Raw genomic sequence first — 20,989 nt, forward strand, 5'->3', positions numbered from 1 at the left:
GTTTAATAACATGTTGGGGTTCTAAAAGTTGACTGGAACCTCTGGATCCCTCTCTAAAACAAATCACTTTGTTATCTCAGTACCCTCTGTGGTACCTGTAAAAAAGCGGGACAAGGTGAAAATGTCGAAGTTTCCTGTCTGTGGAAGACTTAACCTATCTCAGGTCTTGCAGCTTCAAAGAAGGTCATCTGCTTAAATTATAAAAGAAACAAAAAATCTTCCATGAAAAAAAGTAATAATTTAATCATTTTTTATATCTTTGAAAATAATACACTGCCACATTTCTTTTCCCTTTTCTAAAGCAGTATAATAAAGGCCATAGGGAAAACAGACAGAAAGCTGAAAGCTGAAATACAAGTGCATGCAAACGCCTTTGGCTTATTCTCTAGCTCTGTGACTCACTAAGCCTCATGTTCACAACCACCCTCCCCTTGGAGAACAGAGTGATATAAATCTTCCTCCTTAGTCTGTTTCCACCTTCTGTTGCAGATAGAAACAGTGTCCTCTAATGCTTGCTAAGGCCAGGTGCCTGACTAATGGTCTTTGGCTGTATGCAAGTACAGATTCCCCTGGCTTTGTTAATTTGTGCTTCTGGTTTTAGCTTTTAAATCCATCTTCAAGCTTGCAGTGAACATCCAGGCTTATTCAGAAGTGCTCAAGCCCTGTGCCAGCAGTATCTTATTGTAAACCACCTTGAGATGCCATGTAAGGAGCTGTAAATATCCTGTTGGAGAAATCTGGGAGGTATTAATTGCTTTCTGTAGATATGATTCTATCATATACTATATCATATCATATACTACAGAAAGCAATTAATATACTATTCTATAAGGTTCTAGCCTTACACCATGGTTGACTTGAGGCTAAAGCCTATAGATTCATTCCTGGTTCATGAACTAGACCTACCATGCTATATGCATAATTTATTACTTCAAAGACAGTTCTTAACCTCTGTGCTTCTCATCTTTAGAAGGCATCCTGTGAAAAACAGAGGGGATTAAATGAGCTCTAGACTGTTTCCTGACAGAGCAGCATGGCAGGGGCTTGGTCTGTCCCAAGGAGACGGCCCCTTTTCTCCCATCTCTCTCCAGGAAAAGAACAACATCTGGTTACTGAGATACCCTGAGACTGCCTCCATGTGCAAAGACTTTAGCTCCAGACAGCTTAATTCCCTGCATGTTTGCAGATGCCACCCTCATCTATTTGGAAAAGGCAGACTCCCCAAAGCCTCCTGTGCTGGAGTGGGTGCCCTCTGTGCTCTAGGCACCAGGGCACTGGCAGAAAATACAAATGTTTTGTCTAGAGACAAATGTTGCTGAAATGAATAAATCCATCAACATATGCAAATAGCACAGCTCAGTAGTAATAAAAGTAGACATACAATATGAGTAGTATGTCTAGTAGCAAATGCTAGGAAAGAATAAAAATTTTAAAAAATCCACTTCTGTATTTGATAGTCCAAAAAATGTCTATTTTTCATCAAGTTATCGCAGGCTTGGGTAGTGCTCTCTTTGTACCGAGAAGCAAGAGGCCATTGGGAAAACTGTTGTGACTTGAGGCAAAATTCAGCAATTTAATGATCAAGCTGACACCACCTTTTGCATAGCTGTGCAGGAAACAGGTGACAGCACACACACACAAAAAAATGATCCACTCTTTGGCCAGCAGATCATCAGCATGTTCACGTCTCACTTCAGGAGAGATGTAGCCAGCTCTGCATTCATTCTGTGCTGCTGTGGCTTGGGACAGAAGCCATGGTTTAGTTCTGTGGCCAGACCCTTGACAATGGTACTATTGAAACCACTGAGACTCTGCTTTTAGTGCATATAAAATGAGAAAAATCCAACCAGGCTGGTTGCAGCAAGGACAGTACAACTGGAAGGGAGAAAAATGTTATGATAAAGGATAGTGAAGCACTGGCACAGGTTGTCCAGAGATGTGTTGGATGTCCCATCCCTGGAGACATCCAAGGTCAGTGTAGATGGAGCTCTGAGCACCTGACTGAGCTGTAGGTGTCCCTGTTCATTGCAGGGGAGTAGGACTAGATGGCCTTTAAGGGTCCATTCCAACTCAAAAAATTATATGGCTCTATGATACTATAATATATAATACCAACTGTATTGCAGCCTTGGAAAGAAAGGACACAGACATTCAGGACTCATCTGTCTGCTCGGCAGCAGGTCTTAGAGAAACAGTCCATCTAAGGTCTCAAAAATTTTGCAATAGCTGCAAGAAAAAAGCTGATGTCCCTGCATATTTTTGAAATTCAAGTTGCACCTGTCACTGAAATGGGTGGCATGCAATGAACGGTGGTGGAGCCTAATGCCTTCCTCCCCTGCTTCTCAGGGGTGGGCAGGATGGAAAAGGACACCCACCATGTCAACCACACCTTGTGGTTGGCTCCTTGTCTCTTCTGCATCCTCTTGTTTTCTTTTGCAAGCCGGGAACACGTGCGAGTCCATCTCCACCTGGGCTGTGTGTCATGTGCAGAGGAGCAGATGACCCCTCATCTGCAAAGTGCCAGTCAATATGTTTAGTAAGAATGTCACTATCATATTCCAGAAAGGAAGAATGTCTTTCAGCTTATGTCATTTAAAGCAATGAAGTATTTAAATTGTGCCTTAACAGTCATAAGGCAGTGATTTATGCTGCCTTTTTATCTAATGACGCAACACACCCAAGAACCTTACCCCTGAATCACAGAGGAACAAACTTCAAGTGATTTTTCTGTCATCAGTATTGCACCACTGTCTTTGTCAGGAAAAATCAGCATTTTGGAGTAGAAATCACAGAAACCATAAAGTCCTCATCCAGTGGCCTTCATGCGGTCTGCCAGCACAAGAATGCCTCCATTCTCCTTCTTTCTGCCTTGGCAAGGAAACAGGGCAGGCCATCATCATCCTCTCAGGCTTTGGGCAGACCTAGGGTGAGGACATGGATCCTCCAGGATTGGAGGCACAGATATGACAATCCCAGAAGGATGCCCTGCATCCCTGACAGCATGAGCTGGAGCTGAAGCTACAGCTGGAAATCCTCCTGACTTATAGCACAATAACCACCACTGTGTCTTTAACTCAAAATCCATCTACTGGCAATTGTTCTTCAGCACATTGGTAAACAAGTTAATTGCCTCCTGGGCAGCAGGGAACTGAAGGCCTGATGCTGGAGGCTATTTAGAGATCTCAGACTATGCTATCAGCTGCTGAGCTAGCGCATGTTGTTAAATCTGAGCCGGCAGTGCAATTGCAATAATTCCCAGAGCAGTTTACCCAATGCTTATTCCAATAATAAGGCATAAGGAGGGGGCTGTCAGGGATAGGAAAACCAAAACTGCTGCTTCTGTATTTCATAGGATAGGCAGAATAGGCCACGATTATCTCATCTGCAATCCTGCTTTACTGTAGGCCATTCAGACTCTTGTGCTTAGACCAATGGACTGAACATTTTATTTAGTGTGAACACCTCCTGTATAAACAATAGCCAGTTTTGATGAGCAGGTCTGAAAGAGGCTCTTGGATGTCTTCTTTGACAACCAGACCCTTCAGTGCACCTTTGTTTCCATAAGATCCACTTCATGTTACATCAAATTTAACCGGTCCAGGAGCATACTAGGGCTTTCCTCCCCCCTTTTTTTTCCTATGCCCAGCATACACTACAGTAATACTGTTAAAATGAAGGTTAGTTCGATATTGTTTTCTTCTTGTTCTAAACAGCAAGTAATGGAGTGACAGATGTTGCAGTCACCAACCAAAATCTTGGGCTGTGATTAGCTATTATTAGCATGTCTATAATCTCCAAGGGATTAAGTGGTCACCTAAGCATGGCTTCAAGTGTCACCTATGTCTCACAGGGACATAAACTAATCTCTTTTGTTGGAAACAGATGAAGCGATAAGTGTTTCAAAGCCATTCTAATTTACAGAAAACGCTACAGTTCATTCTCTCTTAAGTCACCACTTAGGAGCAGAAAAGAACAATTCTGAGCTTGGATTTTATTTCAGGGAGGGTTGTTTGAAAAGCTGGTGGGCACCTAACCTCTCACAAAGCAGCTAGTGAAATTGACAGCGTAGTTTGCCAAGCATTTATAGCCTTCTGTTGATGTTCTTCCCACTCCTAAACGCAGCAACTTTTTCTGAACAAGAAGCGAAGGCAAGGAGTGTGTCCCAGGGCCACACAGCATGTGGACAAGGCTGCAGGTAAGCTGTTGTGTCTGAACTAACAGAGCTGGTTTCTTTCACACACGCTATTGGGGGCTACCAGCACTTCAGGGACCCTGCTGATCCCTGAGGTACAGTACAAATGGTGAGCAGACAGCTGCAGCTGAAGGGTTATTTTGGCAAATGGCTATTTGCCTTTCCAGAAAACAAAAACAACAAGGTTCCAGGCAGAACATGAAGTGCCCCTTGCCTTGTTGGATCAGCTGGGCATGCATCACCTCCCTGCATGTCTTGTTGTCATTGGAAAAACTCAGCCACCAACAGACAAAGAGAGAAGAAAGGGCTATTGCTCCTAACAGTGACCATTTCCAAATGCCCCACTGGCTATCCCCTTCCCATAGGTGCTGAGTATCAAAACCCTGTCCTGTCTGCTCTCCCCATGGTTCCTAAAGCATGAGCACACCTCTGGAATCGGCCCCAATCTCCACATGATATGCAACCCAGATGGCTCCTGAACCAGGAGCAAGTTTTAGGTATGCAGTGGCCGCAGGTGAACTTGCCCAATATGCTGCTGAAAGACAGCAATTTTAGCATCTCCATGTTCTACTGAGCAGCTTGCCATGCAGTCTTCCCACCTCACAGGAAGAAGACAATACCTTTGTCAATGCCTGTAAGTGTTGCAGGGCAGTCTCCAGCAGACATTTCAGTAGTGCCTACAGATATTTTATTGGCAGTTGTCAACATGACCTGTGTGTGCCTGTCTGGTGCAGGGATCTAGTAGAGACTTGGTAGTGACATTTAGAATCATGAAAGGAATGTTCCACAGAGAATGTTTTTGAATGAGTTCCTACCCACCCAAGAGCCAGACTGTCTTTTTAGCCATGTCCTCCCACACTCTCACCCTGACCACAGCACTGGTTATGAAAACTGGCTTGAAAGCCAATTTTTGTTTAATCCAAAGTCTTTTGTTTTAATGCCTGTGCTCAGCAAGCCTCTGCTATTATAAGGAAGGCTGTGCCTGTGAAGGTTCTATACGCAAAGCAAACACTGAAAGCCAATTTCACACTGCTCACTTGGAAGAGCAAGGTACACTCAGTCATTCCACAAGACTTGCAGATGCCAAGTATCCTTGTCTCCTAAAATATAAACGGAAGTTGCACAAAGATCAAAAAAAGTTTCTCCTAGCAGAAAGCTAGCATTGTCTTTCCTGCGTAATGGACACCCCTGAAGAAGCTGCTTGGAAAGCAAGATAGCACACACCAAACAAGATAGCCAGACAGCTGGGTTGTATGCTTCTGTTGAGAAATTCCTGGGCAAGCAAGTGATCACTGCAACAAGGCTACACATCCAAAAGGCTTTACCCTTTCTGCCAGTGTTCAAACTGTTGAGCAGCCCTGGAAATTCAAGACTCCCTGGCCTTACTTGACAGAAACCCTAGTGAGGGTGTCTGAGTCTTTCCAGCACCCATCAGCCCAGTGGAAGAAGTAATCAACAGTGTGCCAGCTCCTAAAGGAGTGGCTGAAATCTTCTAACACTATCCAGGTGATCCTAGTTGGAAAAAATACACAGTCAGCCTGTACAGTTGGGGAAATTCTGTGATCACTTTAGGAAATTGAAAGAATGGCAGGCACTTTTCACAATCAACATTTTTTATAGGGAGGCAAAATCTTTTATTTTTTGCATATGTTTTTTTAGTAGTGGGTTTCATTTTAGCAGACAATGCATAGTATCTGTCTACTCCTGGATGGATTATCCTCATTTGATAATGCAGATACTGGAAGTGCTAATAATATAACTGTTCCAAATGAGTAATCAAATATGAACACGTGCCTGTGCAGATGAATATGTATGGTCCATGAGTTTCTGATTAATGCTCGATGCTTATTCTCCTAACACGTGTAAGAAGCAGGAAGACCTCAATGAGACAAAGGTGTGGTACAATCACATCAGCAAAGTTATTAGCTTTCTGGACAGCTTTTTCCATTATGTAAAAGCTGTGTTTGTATTAGAATAGCAGTCAGACACACCAGTGTGAGGATTACAGTTGGTTTTTACATAATGGATTATCCAGATTAAGCGTTTTATTCAGGCACATGAGCAAAAATAACCAATTAGTGACTTTGCAGACTCATTATTTAAAGGCAGCTGGAGGGCGATTGACACAAAACTCTCCTGCTGACTGCAGCCTGAAGATTGAAGCAGAGTAGTCTCAGGGATCTCCAGCGCCTCTACCCAACAGGTAGGTGTCTCTTCAGCAGAGGTGAGACAGATCAGCAGATCTTCCAGTAGGAAAGAGCAGCTTGTACAGCAGCAGCTGGGAACAGAGTGGCTGCTTGCGTGTCTGGAAGACCTGGGTGGATAGCTGTTTGGATGTTGAAGGCAAGATACAGGTAGCTGTGGTTTTTTGGGGGGGCATCAGAGCAGGTATTCAGGGTCGAGTACTATGTAAGAATATATATGCAGTTGCTCTCTCTTCCTAAAGTGTGAAGAACAAATATACAGAGGTATGGATGAGAATGGAATACCCTGGGAAAGTAAAATAGCCATAGCCATCTGGTAGCTGTGCTTCAATGGCAGATCAAGCTCCAGAAATGAAGTATTATTTGTTATGTTTGTAAGGGGAATGATGTAAGGTTAAACAATCCTAAGATGTATTTTTCTAGGAGGAACCTGATTCACTGACAAGAACTGGCCATAGTGAACACAGCTTTGCTGTGTTTTGGGGGATACTCACTCAGAAATAACATCCTTCCATCCTACAATGCTATATCAGAATTCATCAGAACATTATTCTCTGCAGTGCCACTACTGTCAAGCAAAATTATCTTACAAAACAATTGCCAATAGAGCTCAGATTTGACTGGAATCAGGCACCACGATGACCCAAGTTTCTCAGTGCAAAAAACAGTACAGTACTGAGTGTTGAAGAAAACTAGCTTTAAAATCAGGAGCTATATATATAGCATCTGTAGGCATAGCATTAGCTATCCACATTTATTGCATGAAATAAAACTCTGCCCATTTGCTTTTGTCTTGCAGAATGAAATACGCACAATATGTTTTCCTGGCATCAATCCTCTCCACGGTTGAATATAGCCTAGCTCAGACCTGTGCAGTGGACTCTTTCTCTGTGAAAGACAATTTTGATCCAAAAAGGGTAATTACGGTTTTACTTCATCTTGGTAAATAGAGTATGTGTGAAGAAGCTTCGCTATATGAACTCATTTTCCAACCTAGATGTTGCTAAAAGGGCTCCTCACCAAGAAGTTAACTTCTTTCCCACACTGTCTCTCAAATGTTGCTTCTACAGTTTGCTTGCCTTGTTACTGCTTAACACCTTCTGAGTGTTGTGGAAAAGCTGGCCCAATTCAGGGCTGTCACACTGTTACACCCAGCCTTCTGTTAGCTGAAATTCAGCTCAGACCTCAATCAAATTTATCACAGCTAAATTCAGCTTTCCTCAGTGTTTCCATGGATAGTGTTAATTTCTGAGGGCCTTTCTGCCTTTCACTGTCTTGCTTACATCTTTTTTTTATTATTATTATTTTGCTAGATATTGCTTTTGCATTTCCAGGAACTCCATGTTTTTTTCTAAGAATTTTCCTCTTAATCTCACTTGTCCCACATCCCACCCTGCTGCCCTCGCACATCATTTCCTCTCTGTATCATCTCCTGCTGTGCAGGGTAGACCCTTGGCACTGTTAGAGACCAGCTTTGGCCCCTGACAGCTGCCATGGTGACTCCAGACAGATTGCTGGTGTCTTTGTGGATGCATTTTGTTATTGTCATTCTCATCTTCCATGGAAAAGCAGAGTGCTAAATAGTAACTAGAACTGTCCTGATCAGGCATTCCAGGGCAGGAGAAGCTTTCAGAGTTGGGTCGCCGTGTCAAGCATGTCTCAAGTGATAGAGGAAATGCATACAGAAATGCAGAGTTGTGAGACCCATTTCTCAAGGCATGAGACAAGTGTTTACCACACAGTAGAGCAGGACCTGCATGGGATGTATTCACATGACTCACATTCCCTATGGGCAAGGCAATCAGTAGTTAGAAGTGCACTATGTTTATAGAAATGCTTTTGTGCTAATCTTGCAGTGGTGGTTAATCTATATAGTAATAATCTTTCACTTCAGTATGCAGGGAAATGGTATGCCTTGGCCAAGAAGGATCCAGAAGGCCTTTTCCTTCAGGATAACATCTCTGCTGAATACACTGTTGAGGAAGATGGCACAATGACAGCTTCTTCCAAAGGCCGGGTGAAGCTTTTTGGGTAAGCTTTCTTAACTTCTAGCTCCAGCAGCTGCCATGAGGTACTCAAGGTGGGGACACAGATGGTGATCTGTCCTAGGCACCAGGACAATGCAACCAGGTTGTCTTTGTCCAAAAAGAAAGATCGATCAAGCCGGTACTTTAGTGGTTAGACTTCTAAATCTGGGTTAGTTCTCACCCTGGCTCTGGTCTGCATGCATCAAAAAATGACTGTGTAACCTCCAGTTCAATTATAAAGCCCAATCTTGAGTATGGAGCAGTTAGGTAAATCTCAGACAAGAGAAAAGAGCTAGCAAGCCTGCAGGCAGATGAGCACACAACAGTGTTGATTTCACAGAGGTTCAAGGGGAGGAAATAAGCATAAGCAAGAATTGCTTTTGCTGATCATTCAACATGGCATTAAACAGACTTCTGAGAAAAATGCTCAGTTAGCTCTTAGATACCACTGTGGTGCCTGAACAGACAGATGGAAAGAACCTTGAGAGTTCTGCTTGTCAGTCATGGTTACTATAGGGGATCACAGTATGTGTAGGGATTAAAAAGCTTTCTGCATGTGGAGAAGACAGTCTGAGGCTTCCAGCAGGCCAGTGCTACTTCCATTCTGCATCAACTACTGAATACTGCCTAACTGCATGAATAATAGAGCACAGTAGGTGGCTGCAGACCTTAGTTCTAACAGCATGGCACTCTAGGCTATTTGAAGTCTGAAGGAAGCTCTGCGGGCATGCCATGCAGTTGGGTGGGAAGATTCCTGAATGGACTTTTCAGAGACCAGGTGGGATATAAAGGCTACCAGGAATTTCTTTCTGTAAAGGCAGCAGAAGAAGGAAATACATCCTTTAGAATGCGAATGGAGAGCCTTCCACTGCTTCACAAATCCAGTAATGCTTGCCATACTGTGGGGAGGCACAAAGCAATAGGTGTGAATAAGGACCCTTAGTGGAAGAGGACAAAGAAGACTGTCTGTCCGGGTAGTTACAAGGCTCCCTTTGTCTGGGCGAAAGACTTTGACTGGTTTGGCCAGCAGAGGCTGTCTGTGCTTGTTTCTGCGCATATAGCAGGCATCCCTGTGCCACAGACAAGGAAGGTGAACCCAGCAGAGGGGTGAGATCCTGGCCTAGCCTCAGCATGGCAGCTCTGCAGATAGTGGGGCCAGAGCAGAGCAACCAGGCATCAGCATTAGTGGAGCCACAAACTCACTGTGTTTAATAGCAGACTAGCTTTGCACTAGGAATGACTGTGTCTGAGGCTGTTGAGCTGAACCTGGCCTGTGCTTGCCCAGTCCTCAGTGGGCTTCACCCAGAGTCTTACCATCAGTCCTGCGGGTCTCGTTGCAGGTTCTGGGTAATTTGTGCTGACATGGCTGCTCAGTACACAGTGCCAGACCCGACCACTCCTGCAAAGATGTACATGACGTACCAGGGCCTGGCGAGCTATCTGTCCAGTGGTGGTGAGTGCCTCTTCCTGCCTCCTCACTGTGCTGCCTAGAGCATACCACTGCCTGGATTTGTGCATTTGTGAGCCACAACTCAGGCTGCACCACGTCTGCTCCATTATTCACCTCACAGGTGGAGGGGGGTGGGGGACTCTCAGTCTTGCAGGAGGCTGCCCAGCCCTTTGCTGAAGTGCGGCCTCTCTCTGCTTTGCAGCCCAGTCCTCTATCAGTCTACTGTGCCTATGGTAACAAACACGTGCTCTGTGTTTCAGGGGACAACTACTGGGTGATTGACACCGACTATGATAACTACGCCATTACTTACGCCTGCCGCAGCCTGAAGGAGGACGGCTCCTGCGATGACGGCTACTCCCTGATCTTCTCTCGCAACCCCCGTGGCCTGCCCCCCGCCATCCAGCGCATCGTGCGCCAGAAGCAGGAGGAGATCTGCATGTCTGGCCAGTTCCAGCCTGTGCTGCAGTCAGGTACCTCAAGCCAACCTGCAGAGAAATGGCTGCACGGGCAGCTTGCAGGGGAGGTGACCGCATTTGCTGTCAGTGTGGCAGAGCCGCAGCAAGCCAAGCTGTAATTGTTTATGATGTTTTTAACTTCATAACAGCTGCAACACACAGCAGGTAGAGACCCTGATCCACGGCCTTAAGTTTCCCCTTGTGTGTTAACGCTGACACGCTACAAAGGAGAACCAGCTCCTCTGTATCAGATAGGTTGGAGTGCAACAACCTGATGGTTGGAAATGGTTGGCTTGGCCACCTGACTAACAGCATCTTACTTCATGTTTGTGCATCATCTATGAGGAAAAGGAGGGAAAACTGCCTCCAGAGAGAAATGTGCTCCTCTCCTTAGCTCATTTTGTGTCCTAGGCTACCTGAACAGCAGCGATGAGGGGCTTTGAGCAGCAGTTCTGGCTGTGTCTGATGGCAGTGAGTTAGCAGCTGCTTCACATACGTGCTAATGGAGCATATCTTGGGCCCATTTTGAGGACATTTTTTTTTTCTGAGGCCATGGAAGCTGATCTGTCCCCGTGGTAGGCAGATTAATTTCTACAGCTATGCTGGGTGCAAAAATGTCTCTTCTTGGTGGCCACCATTTACACATAGCACACTGCCTGGAGATAGGCCCTGTACTAAGCAGAACGGGCTGAAGGCTGCCACCCTGATTCAAGTGCTCTGTACTGCCAGACAGGAGAAGGCAGAGCAAGCACTGGCATCACACCTGGTTATGGGGATGGGGGGGCATCCCTGCCCCTTGCCCCTTCATATTCACGGGATCGTGCTGAGGTGTTCAGAGGGCTAAAAACTCAGTTGTCTGGATCTAGCAAAGGTTGGGAGAACAGGTACAGAATGACACAGCCTGTCTTGTTCTGTGAATCAGTAGTAGTCTAGGAAGATGTTAATTCCAGTTTCACTAAAGGCTAAAAGGCTGGTAGAACACTTTGCAGATTTACTTACCTGGGCTGAGGTTTCTTTTCTTTCTTTGCAGGAGCCTGCTAAGAGTACGTGATTCTACCCCCTAAGCACAGAAGCCAGACCTCTTGGTACTGAAGCTGCCACTCAGCTAATAAATCATAGTAGTGTGTTTTCTCTGAAAAACACATGAAAATGTTGGGGATTTTGTAAACTGTGTGCAGTACAGTAGTGGTATCTGAATTTTCAAGGTAATACCTAATGTGGCATTTGTCAATAAAAGTTTTTAAAAAACCCATCTATAATTGCTTTCTGTTGCATGCCACTGGGGAGCAGAAGTGGGGCAGCTCCCTGGGAAGGGATGAGACCAGGGTAGCCTGCCACAGCCCCTCATGGGGCCAGCAGGGTTTGATCCTTGCTGCCTGGTAATGTCTTAAAATTATTTCTGGAACAACTGAATAGAAAAATAATATTTCTGAGTTGACCCCAACTCTAGAGTGCAGTATAGCACTCCTTTCAGTAGCACTGGGCCATTGCTTTAAGGGAGCAGGTACTTCTGTTTCTAATGACACAGGCAATAATTTGCTCTTCACTGCCTTCTTATCCAGTCTCTGGTACCTGAGAGCTATAGAACTCAAAGGTACACAACTGGCATGTTTTGTGGGCAAGATTTTCATTGATAAAAGAACAAAAATAATAATATCTAGACAACTCCTTGTAGAAAAAGGGTAAACCGAGTCAGTATTTTCCACATTCCTTAGTGCAATCAAATTCACTCAGAATGTTCCTATGAATAAAACTATCAGAACAGAACACACCCACACCATGCTGAACCCTGCAGTTAGCAATACAAGGAAACACATAAGACCAAGCTGGGCAGTTCCCACTCCTGAGCCCTGCATTAGTTCTGTGGTACCAGGATGAAATAGAGAAATGCCTCAGAACGCCACATCACAGAACAGCTTCTGCGACATGCAATATCTTACTTACAGTATCCATAAACACTATCCACTGTATCTGCAGGAGAAGCATGTAAAACACTAACTAAACACATTTCCCCAGGGCCAGACACATGATCCTCAGGATGCAGGGATGTTTCTCAGGCTTTCTTTTCCCAGGAAGCACTCTAAAGCCTCTCAGCAGAGAAACTATGGTATTAAGGTGTTCTTGCTTTTCTGGCCTAGGTTAGCTACCTTCAAGGGGAGCAAGATGGTGAACCATCTAAAGTTAAGGTCAGAAGCAGAAGAGCAGCATGCAACGCAAAAGGAAACCACACAGATAAGAGACTATTGAGTGTTAAAAGACTCCAGTCTGTTGAGCTGGACTAAGTGCAAGGTTAGTGAATCGATTTAATGTTCACCACTTGTCCACCAGTTCCATGAGGAAGTATTGGGGTGGAGTTCTGTGAACTTTGGACTTGTATCACAGCTGATTAGACAACACAAGCCCCTAGATGAAGGAGCCTGACCTTTGGCCAAGACATTCAGACCAGACTACCAGTCACAGAGTGGTGGGATTTTAAATTGTCTGCAGCTATAACATACCAAGGTGGGCGGGCATTCTAGCAAGCACAATCCAGATGCAGGGCCAAGCACATCCTTACTGCACTATGCACAGTCTGTCCATAAGAGTTAGGCAGTAAAATCCCTTCTCAGTCACAAAAGATTGTGTCTCCAGGAAGGCAGGACAGTGGTGACTCTGGGAGATTACACCACAGAGTTACACGTGTCCCAGGAGCCTGCCTTGTCCTGAGAGAACACATTCCCATCACGATCACATGCATGCCCTAACTGTATGATCTGACTAGTTAATAAACAGATGGAAGTGATCTAATTAGCTCATGTCCATTTCTCTCCACTGACTTCTCAGACTGTGACAGGTGAAGTAAAGTCAGTTAGGCAGTAACAAGTGTATTCTGCTCTGAGCCAAAGTCCTCTCACTCTACTGGGTTCAGCATCTGATGTTCAGTGTATGTCTAGAGGCAGACACACTTCTGCCTGCTGTTTCAGCAGGCTAATGGAAACCAGACTATTATTCCTTGTTCTAAGTGTGTCTAGAGGTCCCAAGTCACTCCCGTTCTGCGCAAACTTTCCACTAACAAGAGCAAAGAAAAAGCTGTTTACAAATGAAAAGGACTTGTTGTTTTGTCCTCAGAAGGTCTTTTGGTGCTGGCAGAAAGGCTGAGATTGTGCAACAGCAGGAGGAACACTGCAAGGATCTTGTCCTTCAGATGCCAGTGCACCTCCTCACACCAAGGACACTGTAAGTCCAATGGTAGAATCGATCCACTGTATCTGCAGGAGAAGCATGTAAAACACTAACAATACATTTCCCCAGGGCCAGACACATGATCCTCAGGATGCAGGAATGTCTCTCAGGCTTTATTCAGCAGTGACATATGGTTTTTTTTGGTCACACTTCCTTCATGCTTCAGTTCTATATAAGGTTGGAAGTCACATCAGTCAGGCTCCTATACCTTGAGAACAGTGGCAATGCTTCACAATTAACTGCTGACGTAAGAGTACTGAGCAGCTACTGAGCACAATGATTGCATCTTGTTTTAACAGGATTCACACCAGAGATATTTTATTGTGTAGCACAAAAGATGGTAACAAATTCAGTAAATACACAATTAAACAATATAAAATATCCCCTTGAAAGCTTTTTTCTTTGTTTTCACTAAACAAACAATTGCAAAACAATCTCAGAAGCTTTTGCTTGTTGAAAAGCACACCATCTCATCCTCAGGTTGCAGTTAGATTTTCTTATTTCTATTGCTCAGTTAGCAGAAGACTTATCTGAGAACACTGCAGTGCTGCTTTGGCTCAGAAGCTACAAAAACCACCAAGCGCCTGCTACTCCCCACTTACCACTTATGCACATCCAGCACTTATGAAAGCTTAAAGCATTGGAGAGAGCTAACTACTTCCCAGTAAAGGAGGAGATGGTAGAAATGAACAATTAAGCAAGCAATGTTGGAAGCCCTATTAGACAGTCAGTGCCAAACAGTCATAGAAAATTCAAGTTTCAAGTACTAAATAGCAGATTTTGTAGTCACTGAAACACAGAAAAGACCAGAGCAGCAAGTTCATACATTGTTGGAAACAAATTCTAGCCTAGAAACTTCCTCTTCTCTATCACAGATTTTTAGACTTGCTCATTGCTTAAAGGAGTAAGTTTATACTAGCGCAATGAAGAGGAAGTAGAAAAATAAATAAATCTTGCTGAATATGTAAAACTTGTTTCTGAACAGTTAGTGCATCATTTTTGGTCAGCTGTTTTCCATGCACAGTTGCCAGTGCCAGTGAAATATTTGAAAAAGCACCATCCACACTTTGGATGATGCTTAATGTAGGAGACCTAAAAGAGGTTGCTAGTGACAGATCTTCAAAGTGGCTGAAGTTGGTCCTGACAGAATAGATTCTACCTGCATCTACAATATTCTTAGGTCTGCTTTTGCAAATATTATTTTTATAATTACTGTATAGTCCTTGAATTGAAAACTATTGCTACATGCAATAGCTGCCCATGCAGGAAAATCATAAGTAAGTTGATGAAACACAGATTCATCATAAGTAAGACTACATAAACATGACATCCTAACTGTCCTCTCACACTTTTATATTTTTCCCATTTCAGATGCACTATTCATACCTAAATGTTTCTAAAAGCTGTTTTTTCAGTGGTTCCACTTCATGCTAGCAAACTCTGGATCTACTTATCTTCATTTTCAGACTCTTCACTTGAACGTAGTTGTAACATTAAAATGTATTTTTACTATCCCCATTCTGGTAGAACTTCTCACTGATGCTTTTCTGAAACTGGAAGAGTTACCAACTAAGAAGGCTCTGACGTTTTTTTTCCTGCTGTGTACAAGTCTTTATAAGTAAGGAATTGGCAGATAAGGATGTAACAATCACTCCTCAGTCAAACTTCAGTGAGTTAAGAAATATTCCACCTGAATTCTGAGATCAAATGGATCTTTTAAGGCTACCTTTTAGTATAAGCACGTGAACAAGTAACTAGAAAGTATCATTGGATGCATACCAACATTTTGTATATGTTTCTTTCCCATGTTTTAAATACGCAGCCATTTTAGATAGTTCAGCTATCTCCTACTGTGCAAACTTTTTTTTTTTGTCTGTGTTTCATCAAAAATGCAAGCTTTGTTGTGAGGCTGGTGAGGTGTCTGACGTCAGCAAAGAGAGCAGCAGGGGAGATGTTTGTGTGACAAAGTTGCTCCTCTAATGGAAAACATTCCAGCTGTTTTCACTGGCAATATCTTTCTCTCTACAAGCATTTTAAAGGCACAGCTCAAACTGTGCTGGCTGTGAAGAGGGGTGAGTAAAAAAACACCCCTGCAATTTCAAGGAACTTTGTTGTTGCATAAAGTGTTTGGCATTTGCAAGGACAGCCAGAGGTGTTCCGCAGCTCATTATCTGGAGCAATAACACACTTGAGTATGTGGTTTCTGAAATATGGAAACTCAACTGTTCTTGATTAGTTTCCTAGCTGGTTTTCAGCTGTAGCCCTCTGTTAAATGTAACTGTGTGTTATGCTATAACAAAAAAGGCTTTAACCAGCATTTTAATTTTCCTGGGAATCCAAAGCCAAGCCTCAGCTCCTTTACAATCTAAGCATGAAACTCTAGAAGGGAAGCATGCTAGGGAGAGATGTTACCTGAAGGGCTGTATAAAGTGAGATTAGGTAAGAGTGGAATGGAGAGGAAGAGAAACTTTTGGAGCTAGAGTCTTCACCCTAAAAAGGAAGTAACTGATGGCTCTGTACAAATACAAAGACTTCCACAAAGGCAAGAAGGTGACTTAGGCAAACGCAGAAAGCAGCAGGCGTCGTACATCTAAAGAGAGCAGAAATGCTCTGAAACAACCCTCAGGAGCATGTATGATTAACTGGTGGGAAAGACAGGACCTTCCACTTTGTGATCTGTATGTGAAAGTCTGGCTGCCGTCTGCTCTTCTATCACTCTGTATGTCAAGATAGCCAGGCAGCTGAAGCAGGCAGCTCACTTTCAGTCAGGTTCTCCTTGTGTTTTTACTGCCTTCCTCACTCATATAGTAAAGTGATGGCATTGCTCCTGCTGCAGTTTGTGACCTTTATAAATATTTGTCTGTTCTGCGTATTATATCGGTGTAAAATAGCAAACAGAAATTTCTAGTTACCAAACTGAATGCCAGTCCTATAATTGTTGTCAGCAGTGATTGTTTGATAACACTGTCTTTGAGCTCTGAAGAGTTAATAGGGGCAGTTTCTTCTAACTTGTGTTCCTAACTTGCTTTATCAGGTCCTTTCTATACTCCCCCCTTAGCTTGGGAGGAGTTTACTTTTCTGGGGAGTTGTTATCTGCTGGAGGAATACATCACTCAGTCAACAAACCAGGCACCACTCTTCAGAGTCACTTGAGAGCTTCAACATACTCCACAGGAACAGAGGACAGGCCTGCCTTTCCCCAGTAGTCAATGGCATGCACCCTGTAAAAGCCGGAGACTGAGCTTCCTGCAAATGAAAAGGTTAGAAATGGTCAGTGTGAAAGGCTGATAGCTGTGGTGCTTGGAGGATGTGGAACAGGCAATACTCTGATAAAATGTAGGTTTGTGGGAAGCAGTTAATTCTGCTGTGAATGCTACATAAGTGTGCTGTACCTGCCTAACTAAAAAGGCATATAAAATCCTCAGGGCCAATGCTAGCTCTTACTTTCACGAGCATTGAGCACCTTCTCTCTTGTTATTAAGATCTGTTTCTACAGTTATAGGACTGCCTTCCCAGCAGCCTTTCCAAAAGAAGGCTAGGATATCTCTAGAAATTTCCCTTTTTTTTGACTTGAATTCTGCCTATTGTTGTGTGCTTGGGACAGGTTATATGCGGACAGGATCAACAAAGGAGAACAACGATTATGCAAGCTGACTGAAAATCCTCTGTTCAACTCCAGTAGTGGGACGGCTTTCTCCAAAGGTATGTGAGTTGCTGTTCTGCAGCTCTGCTAGCTTTCATCCTTTATCTAGCTCAAAGAAGACAGTCTTCACTAGCAAAGACTTCAATTTCACAAGCAATATGTTTTTTGTAATCTATTTACTTGACTTAAATCTGAGCTTTAGCATTTTTTCTTTTCCTAAAGAAAAAGAAGGGGGTGGAATAGTGAGTAATAAATAAGTATCTAGCAAAAAAAAGCTGCAAAGATGTGGAAATTTTTTCAAAAAGTTTTTTTCTTTTAACAAATAAGTAAATATGGTACGTTCCTCAGATGAACAGCACTAGATGATAATTGATTCTAATCTCAGAAATTTGCCTTAGCCATGGTTTACAATTTTTTCTAACCTTCCTGTTGCAATAACACATCATGGCTCTGAACTTTATTGTGTGCCCACTGTTGATGCTAAGTCATTCTCGGGCTAAAATGAGCTTTTGTTTCTGGCAAAAGCTTCTCTGGCTTGCAGTTTATTAGTATCACTTCCAGGCAAGACATCTGTTGACACAGATGAACTCCCTTCTAATGTGAAATATCTAAAACTTAGGCAGCTAGTTGTATCTGAAAAGAAAGCTCTAGGAAAGAGCAAAGAGATACATCTCACTTTGGTTAGGTATTCAGATGTTAGAACAAACTGCCTGACAGAAGGACATCTTTAGTTCTTAAAAAGTGAGAACTTCAATAGCTTGTAAAACCATAAGGGGGTGTAAGCGCAGGACTGATGACCAGGTGAAGAGCAAAGTGCAAACTTCCACTCTTGCAGCTAAGAACACGATAAATGCATGCATAAATCAACTCTTCTTCAAAAGGTGGACGTGAACTCACACTTATCTGTGTGTTGAACTGAAGTACTTGGGCAGTTTAACACCCCAAAACTCAGTGGTACAAAACAAGTGTTACCAAAGCTGTTTGCTCCTATCACCCTGTGCCAAGAGGACTGTACAAACTGTATTTGCCACACACTTAAGCTGACTCAAGGCCACTGGGATTGAGCCTAGACCTCAGACTTTTCTTGCTTTGAGCCTACTACCAACACAATCAGCACAATGCTGAACTCTGGTCATGTGGAGAAAGTTTTTTTGTTCTCATTTTTCTATGCCTCCACATCAGCTAGGAATAGAGACAAAGGAGTTGCTTTTCCTTCCAGAGAGCACACCAGGCCTATGTCTGGGTGACCTTGGTTTCTGTGACAAAGAATTTACTCAATGCAATGTTCTTAGTAATGTCCTCATAACTGCTGGGTTTTTTTTTTCCAATAAATGCTTGTGTTGACAATAAGGCTTTTAAAAGTATGTAGTCCTACTGAAAAAGATATATTCTTCTTGTGATAGGAATGTGTACAATAACAAATTACATATTTTTGGAACTTATTAATTGAACTTTCAGACATTCATGAGTGGAGCTATTAACATGACAGATAACACTATGTATAGTCTAACTTTACCTGGACTGTAGACATACAGAGTGAATATTGTGTCTTTGGCATTAATCCGCTTGTAGATTTTTCCATTTGGTGAGAACTCAACTTCAAATGTCTTTATACACCTAGAAAAGAGAACTAGACAAGTCAGTATACATAACTTACAATACAATAAATTATCAAATCTCAATCACAGAGACAAAGCTGATGCATCTAGACTGGTTATGTCAGTGCTTCCTGAGGAAAACTGCATCTATCTTGGACTTCTGATAGGTCATCTACATAGAGTTGCTACTCTAGTACAGCTTGCTGGAGTAAGAAATATGAAGTTTTCTATTCCAGCCTATACCCATTGTGGATGATTCCTCGGCGCTTACTGCTAATATAGCAACTTTTATCATGGATCTTCCTGCCTGCTATGCTTAAGGAATATCTCTCGAAAATGTCATTGGCTGCTTGTGAACAGCAGGCAGGTTTTCCTGTGCAAACAGCATTTTCTCTGTAAATGCTGCATGGAAATCCAACACTTCATTTTGTCAGGGAAATGCACTGTAGTATCATTCGAAGCGCAAGCAGTCATTAATTAGTGAATCTGTAGTACTGGTGGCAACTTAACAATTCACATGTTGGTTGTACCTATCTTAGAAGTCACTTACTTTGAATTTACACAGCCATCGTCCCACAGCACAACAACCTGCCCCTTTGTGAGAGGGATGAAACGAACACCAGTAACCTGTTCAAAGACAAATGCCCATGTCAGAAAGCTGTACAAAACCAGTCAACTAGATTGGATATTCTGTGCTCACCCTACCTTACCGAGTTTGATTCTTTCCATTAAGACAGGGAAAAACCAAAATTCCTGGTTCTGTGGCTTTGTAGTGTAGAGATCTCCAACCTCTAAACCTTGCATAAGACTTTCAGAGGCTCTGGACACCACTATGAACATTTTAATCGTTTGGGATTGAACAAGCAGAAGCAGTTATCTAATCTGAGACATCATTATTTCAGTTTATTTTTAGCCATAAATTATTAACTGGAGAGCTGTTGTCAAGCCCGGTAGCACATCATATAATTTTAAAAAAGAAACTGCATTATTACATTATATTTTCCCACCATATATGTTAAACTTGCATTTATCTCAGGGATGGCTCCTATCACTTCAGTGGAAATGTTTTATCTTGAATTACGCCTTGGATAGCCTGTTTATCAAAGGAGAGAATAACTGTTTATTTACTACACAGTGCTTCTAATATATAATGGGCCCAAATGCTAGTCTAGCTCTCCTTAATGAGATTTTAAGAAGGAAGCAGTTCCTAATTTGGTGTGTGATGACAGAATACAACACATACTTGATCAGGAACCGAACTGGGTCTTGAACAGATGTGGATCAAAAAGACTGATGGAATAGGGAAGTCCTGCTTCAGTGTCAAGGTGCCACTTTCAGGAAAAGGCAAGGGACCTGTTACCACTGGATCCTGTGGAGCCAAAAACATGCCCTGTGAATAATCTTTCATTAATGTTATAGAACATAATATCTAACTGTTACATCCAAGTAAAGTGACTGCATATTTATTTTGGAGGCATAAATTTCTAGTAGAGTCTGAATACTTTATGTGCTCAGTCTGAGTCTGTGCACTCCCCACCTTTTCTACCTCTCTGCTATGGATCACCAGTGTACAGTGAAAGTGATTGCTAGTTGTAACAATCACACAGCTTGCTCACTGAGGATTAGGTATCACAAGATGGCCAAGAGGCCCTAAAACCTTTCTGCTTTCTTGCTGAAGGCAGACCGTATGACTCCTATAGGATCTCAAAGACTTCAGCAGTATAGTGACTAGGAAGGGAAGATACAATACTGTATACCAACATCAGAAGGCAATTACTTTCTCTGAGCATAGAGGTGGTAAAGGTGGTCCCCTTACTTTAACCCAAAGGGCTGAACAATATGAGAGAACCTAAATGATAATCTACTTATATATTTGCATATACAGTAAGCAATCTGGGCATAGCTTTTCTTATGAAGAGGTGACATCTAAAGACATTCCTCGATCCCCTATGGGGTGAAATCAGAATTAGTGAGGAGAAAGAGAAATTGCAGGCTTTCCCAAGAGTCCCTAAGAGGTGCAAGGAGGAGCTCCAAGAGTCTTCTGAATTTACACTTCAGGAAGTTGTTTTTTGTTACTGAGGTCTTTTCTTTTCAACTGTCTCCTGAAGTGGTGTGGCCCTTCTGTAATGCATGCATGGCCATGCAACTTACTCCAGGCCACTAGCAAAGAAACTGATGATAAACATTTAGACCCT

At 42.9% G+C, this 20,989-nt stretch overlaps 3 protein-coding genes and 1 long non-coding RNA gene across 5 annotated transcripts in view; 2 read left to right on the forward strand and 2 right to left on the reverse strand.

Moving 5' to 3' along the window:
• The first annotated feature begins 5,874 nt into the window (after positions 1–5,874).
• On the forward strand, positions 5,875–11,437 carry LOC116239299 (purpurin). The gene is made up of 6 exons (XM_031609384.2): positions 5,875–6,546; positions 7,196–7,313; positions 8,291–8,427; positions 9,764–9,876; positions 10,134–10,346; positions 11,362–11,437. The coding sequence occupies exons 1-6, from the start codon at positions 6,527–6,529 to the stop codon at positions 11,370–11,372; spliced, it is 612 nt and encodes a 203-aa protein (XP_031465244.2). The 5' UTR covers positions 5,875–6,526; the 3' UTR covers positions 11,373–11,437.
• LOC149912742 (uncharacterized) lies at positions 10,279–12,191 on the reverse strand. Its single transcript, XR_016461628.1, has 3 exons — positions 12,104–12,191; positions 11,331–11,463; positions 10,279–10,361 (listed from the first exon to the last, which is right to left on the reverse strand). It is a non-coding gene; the product is annotated as an uncharacterized LOC149912742 (long non-coding RNA).
• A 1,663-nt stretch (positions 12,192–13,854) lies between these two features.
• IDUA (alpha-L-iduronidase) overlaps positions 13,855–20,989 on the reverse strand; it is a 47,510-nt gene continuing 40,375 nt past the window's right edge. Inside the window, exons 11-14 of the mRNA XM_031609367.2 lie at positions 20,038–20,163; positions 19,345–19,421; positions 18,713–18,813; positions 13,855–16,799 (exon numbers count right to left, since the gene is read on the reverse strand). Coding sequence (XP_031465227.2) covers positions 16,699–16,799; positions 18,713–18,813; positions 19,345–19,421; positions 20,038–20,163 — 405 coding nt within the window. The 3' untranslated portion in view covers positions 13,855–16,698. The remainder of the gene's footprint in view (positions 16,800–18,712; positions 18,814–19,344; positions 19,422–20,037; positions 20,164–20,989) is intronic.
• SLC26A1 (solute carrier family 26 member 1) overlaps positions 16,676–20,989 on the forward strand; it is a 38,401-nt gene continuing 34,087 nt past the window's right edge. The window contains exons 1-2 of one of the 2 annotated variants that reach the window (XM_031609369.2): positions 16,676–16,813; positions 17,158–17,255. In XM_031609369.2, coding sequence (XP_031465229.2) covers positions 16,806–16,813; positions 17,158–17,255 — 106 coding nt within the window. In that variant the 5' untranslated portion in view covers positions 16,676–16,805. Of the gene's footprint in view, positions 16,824–17,157; positions 17,256–20,989 lie in introns of both variants that reach the window. The other variant, XM_090131347.1, reaches the window with a different exon arrangement.

Source organism: Phasianus colchicus, chromosome Z (assembly GCF_987193195.1).
Source record: "Phasianus colchicus chromosome Z, bPhaCol1.hap1.1, whole genome shotgun sequence".
Taxonomy (NCBI): Eukaryota; Metazoa; Chordata; class Aves; order Galliformes; family Phasianidae; genus Phasianus; species Phasianus colchicus.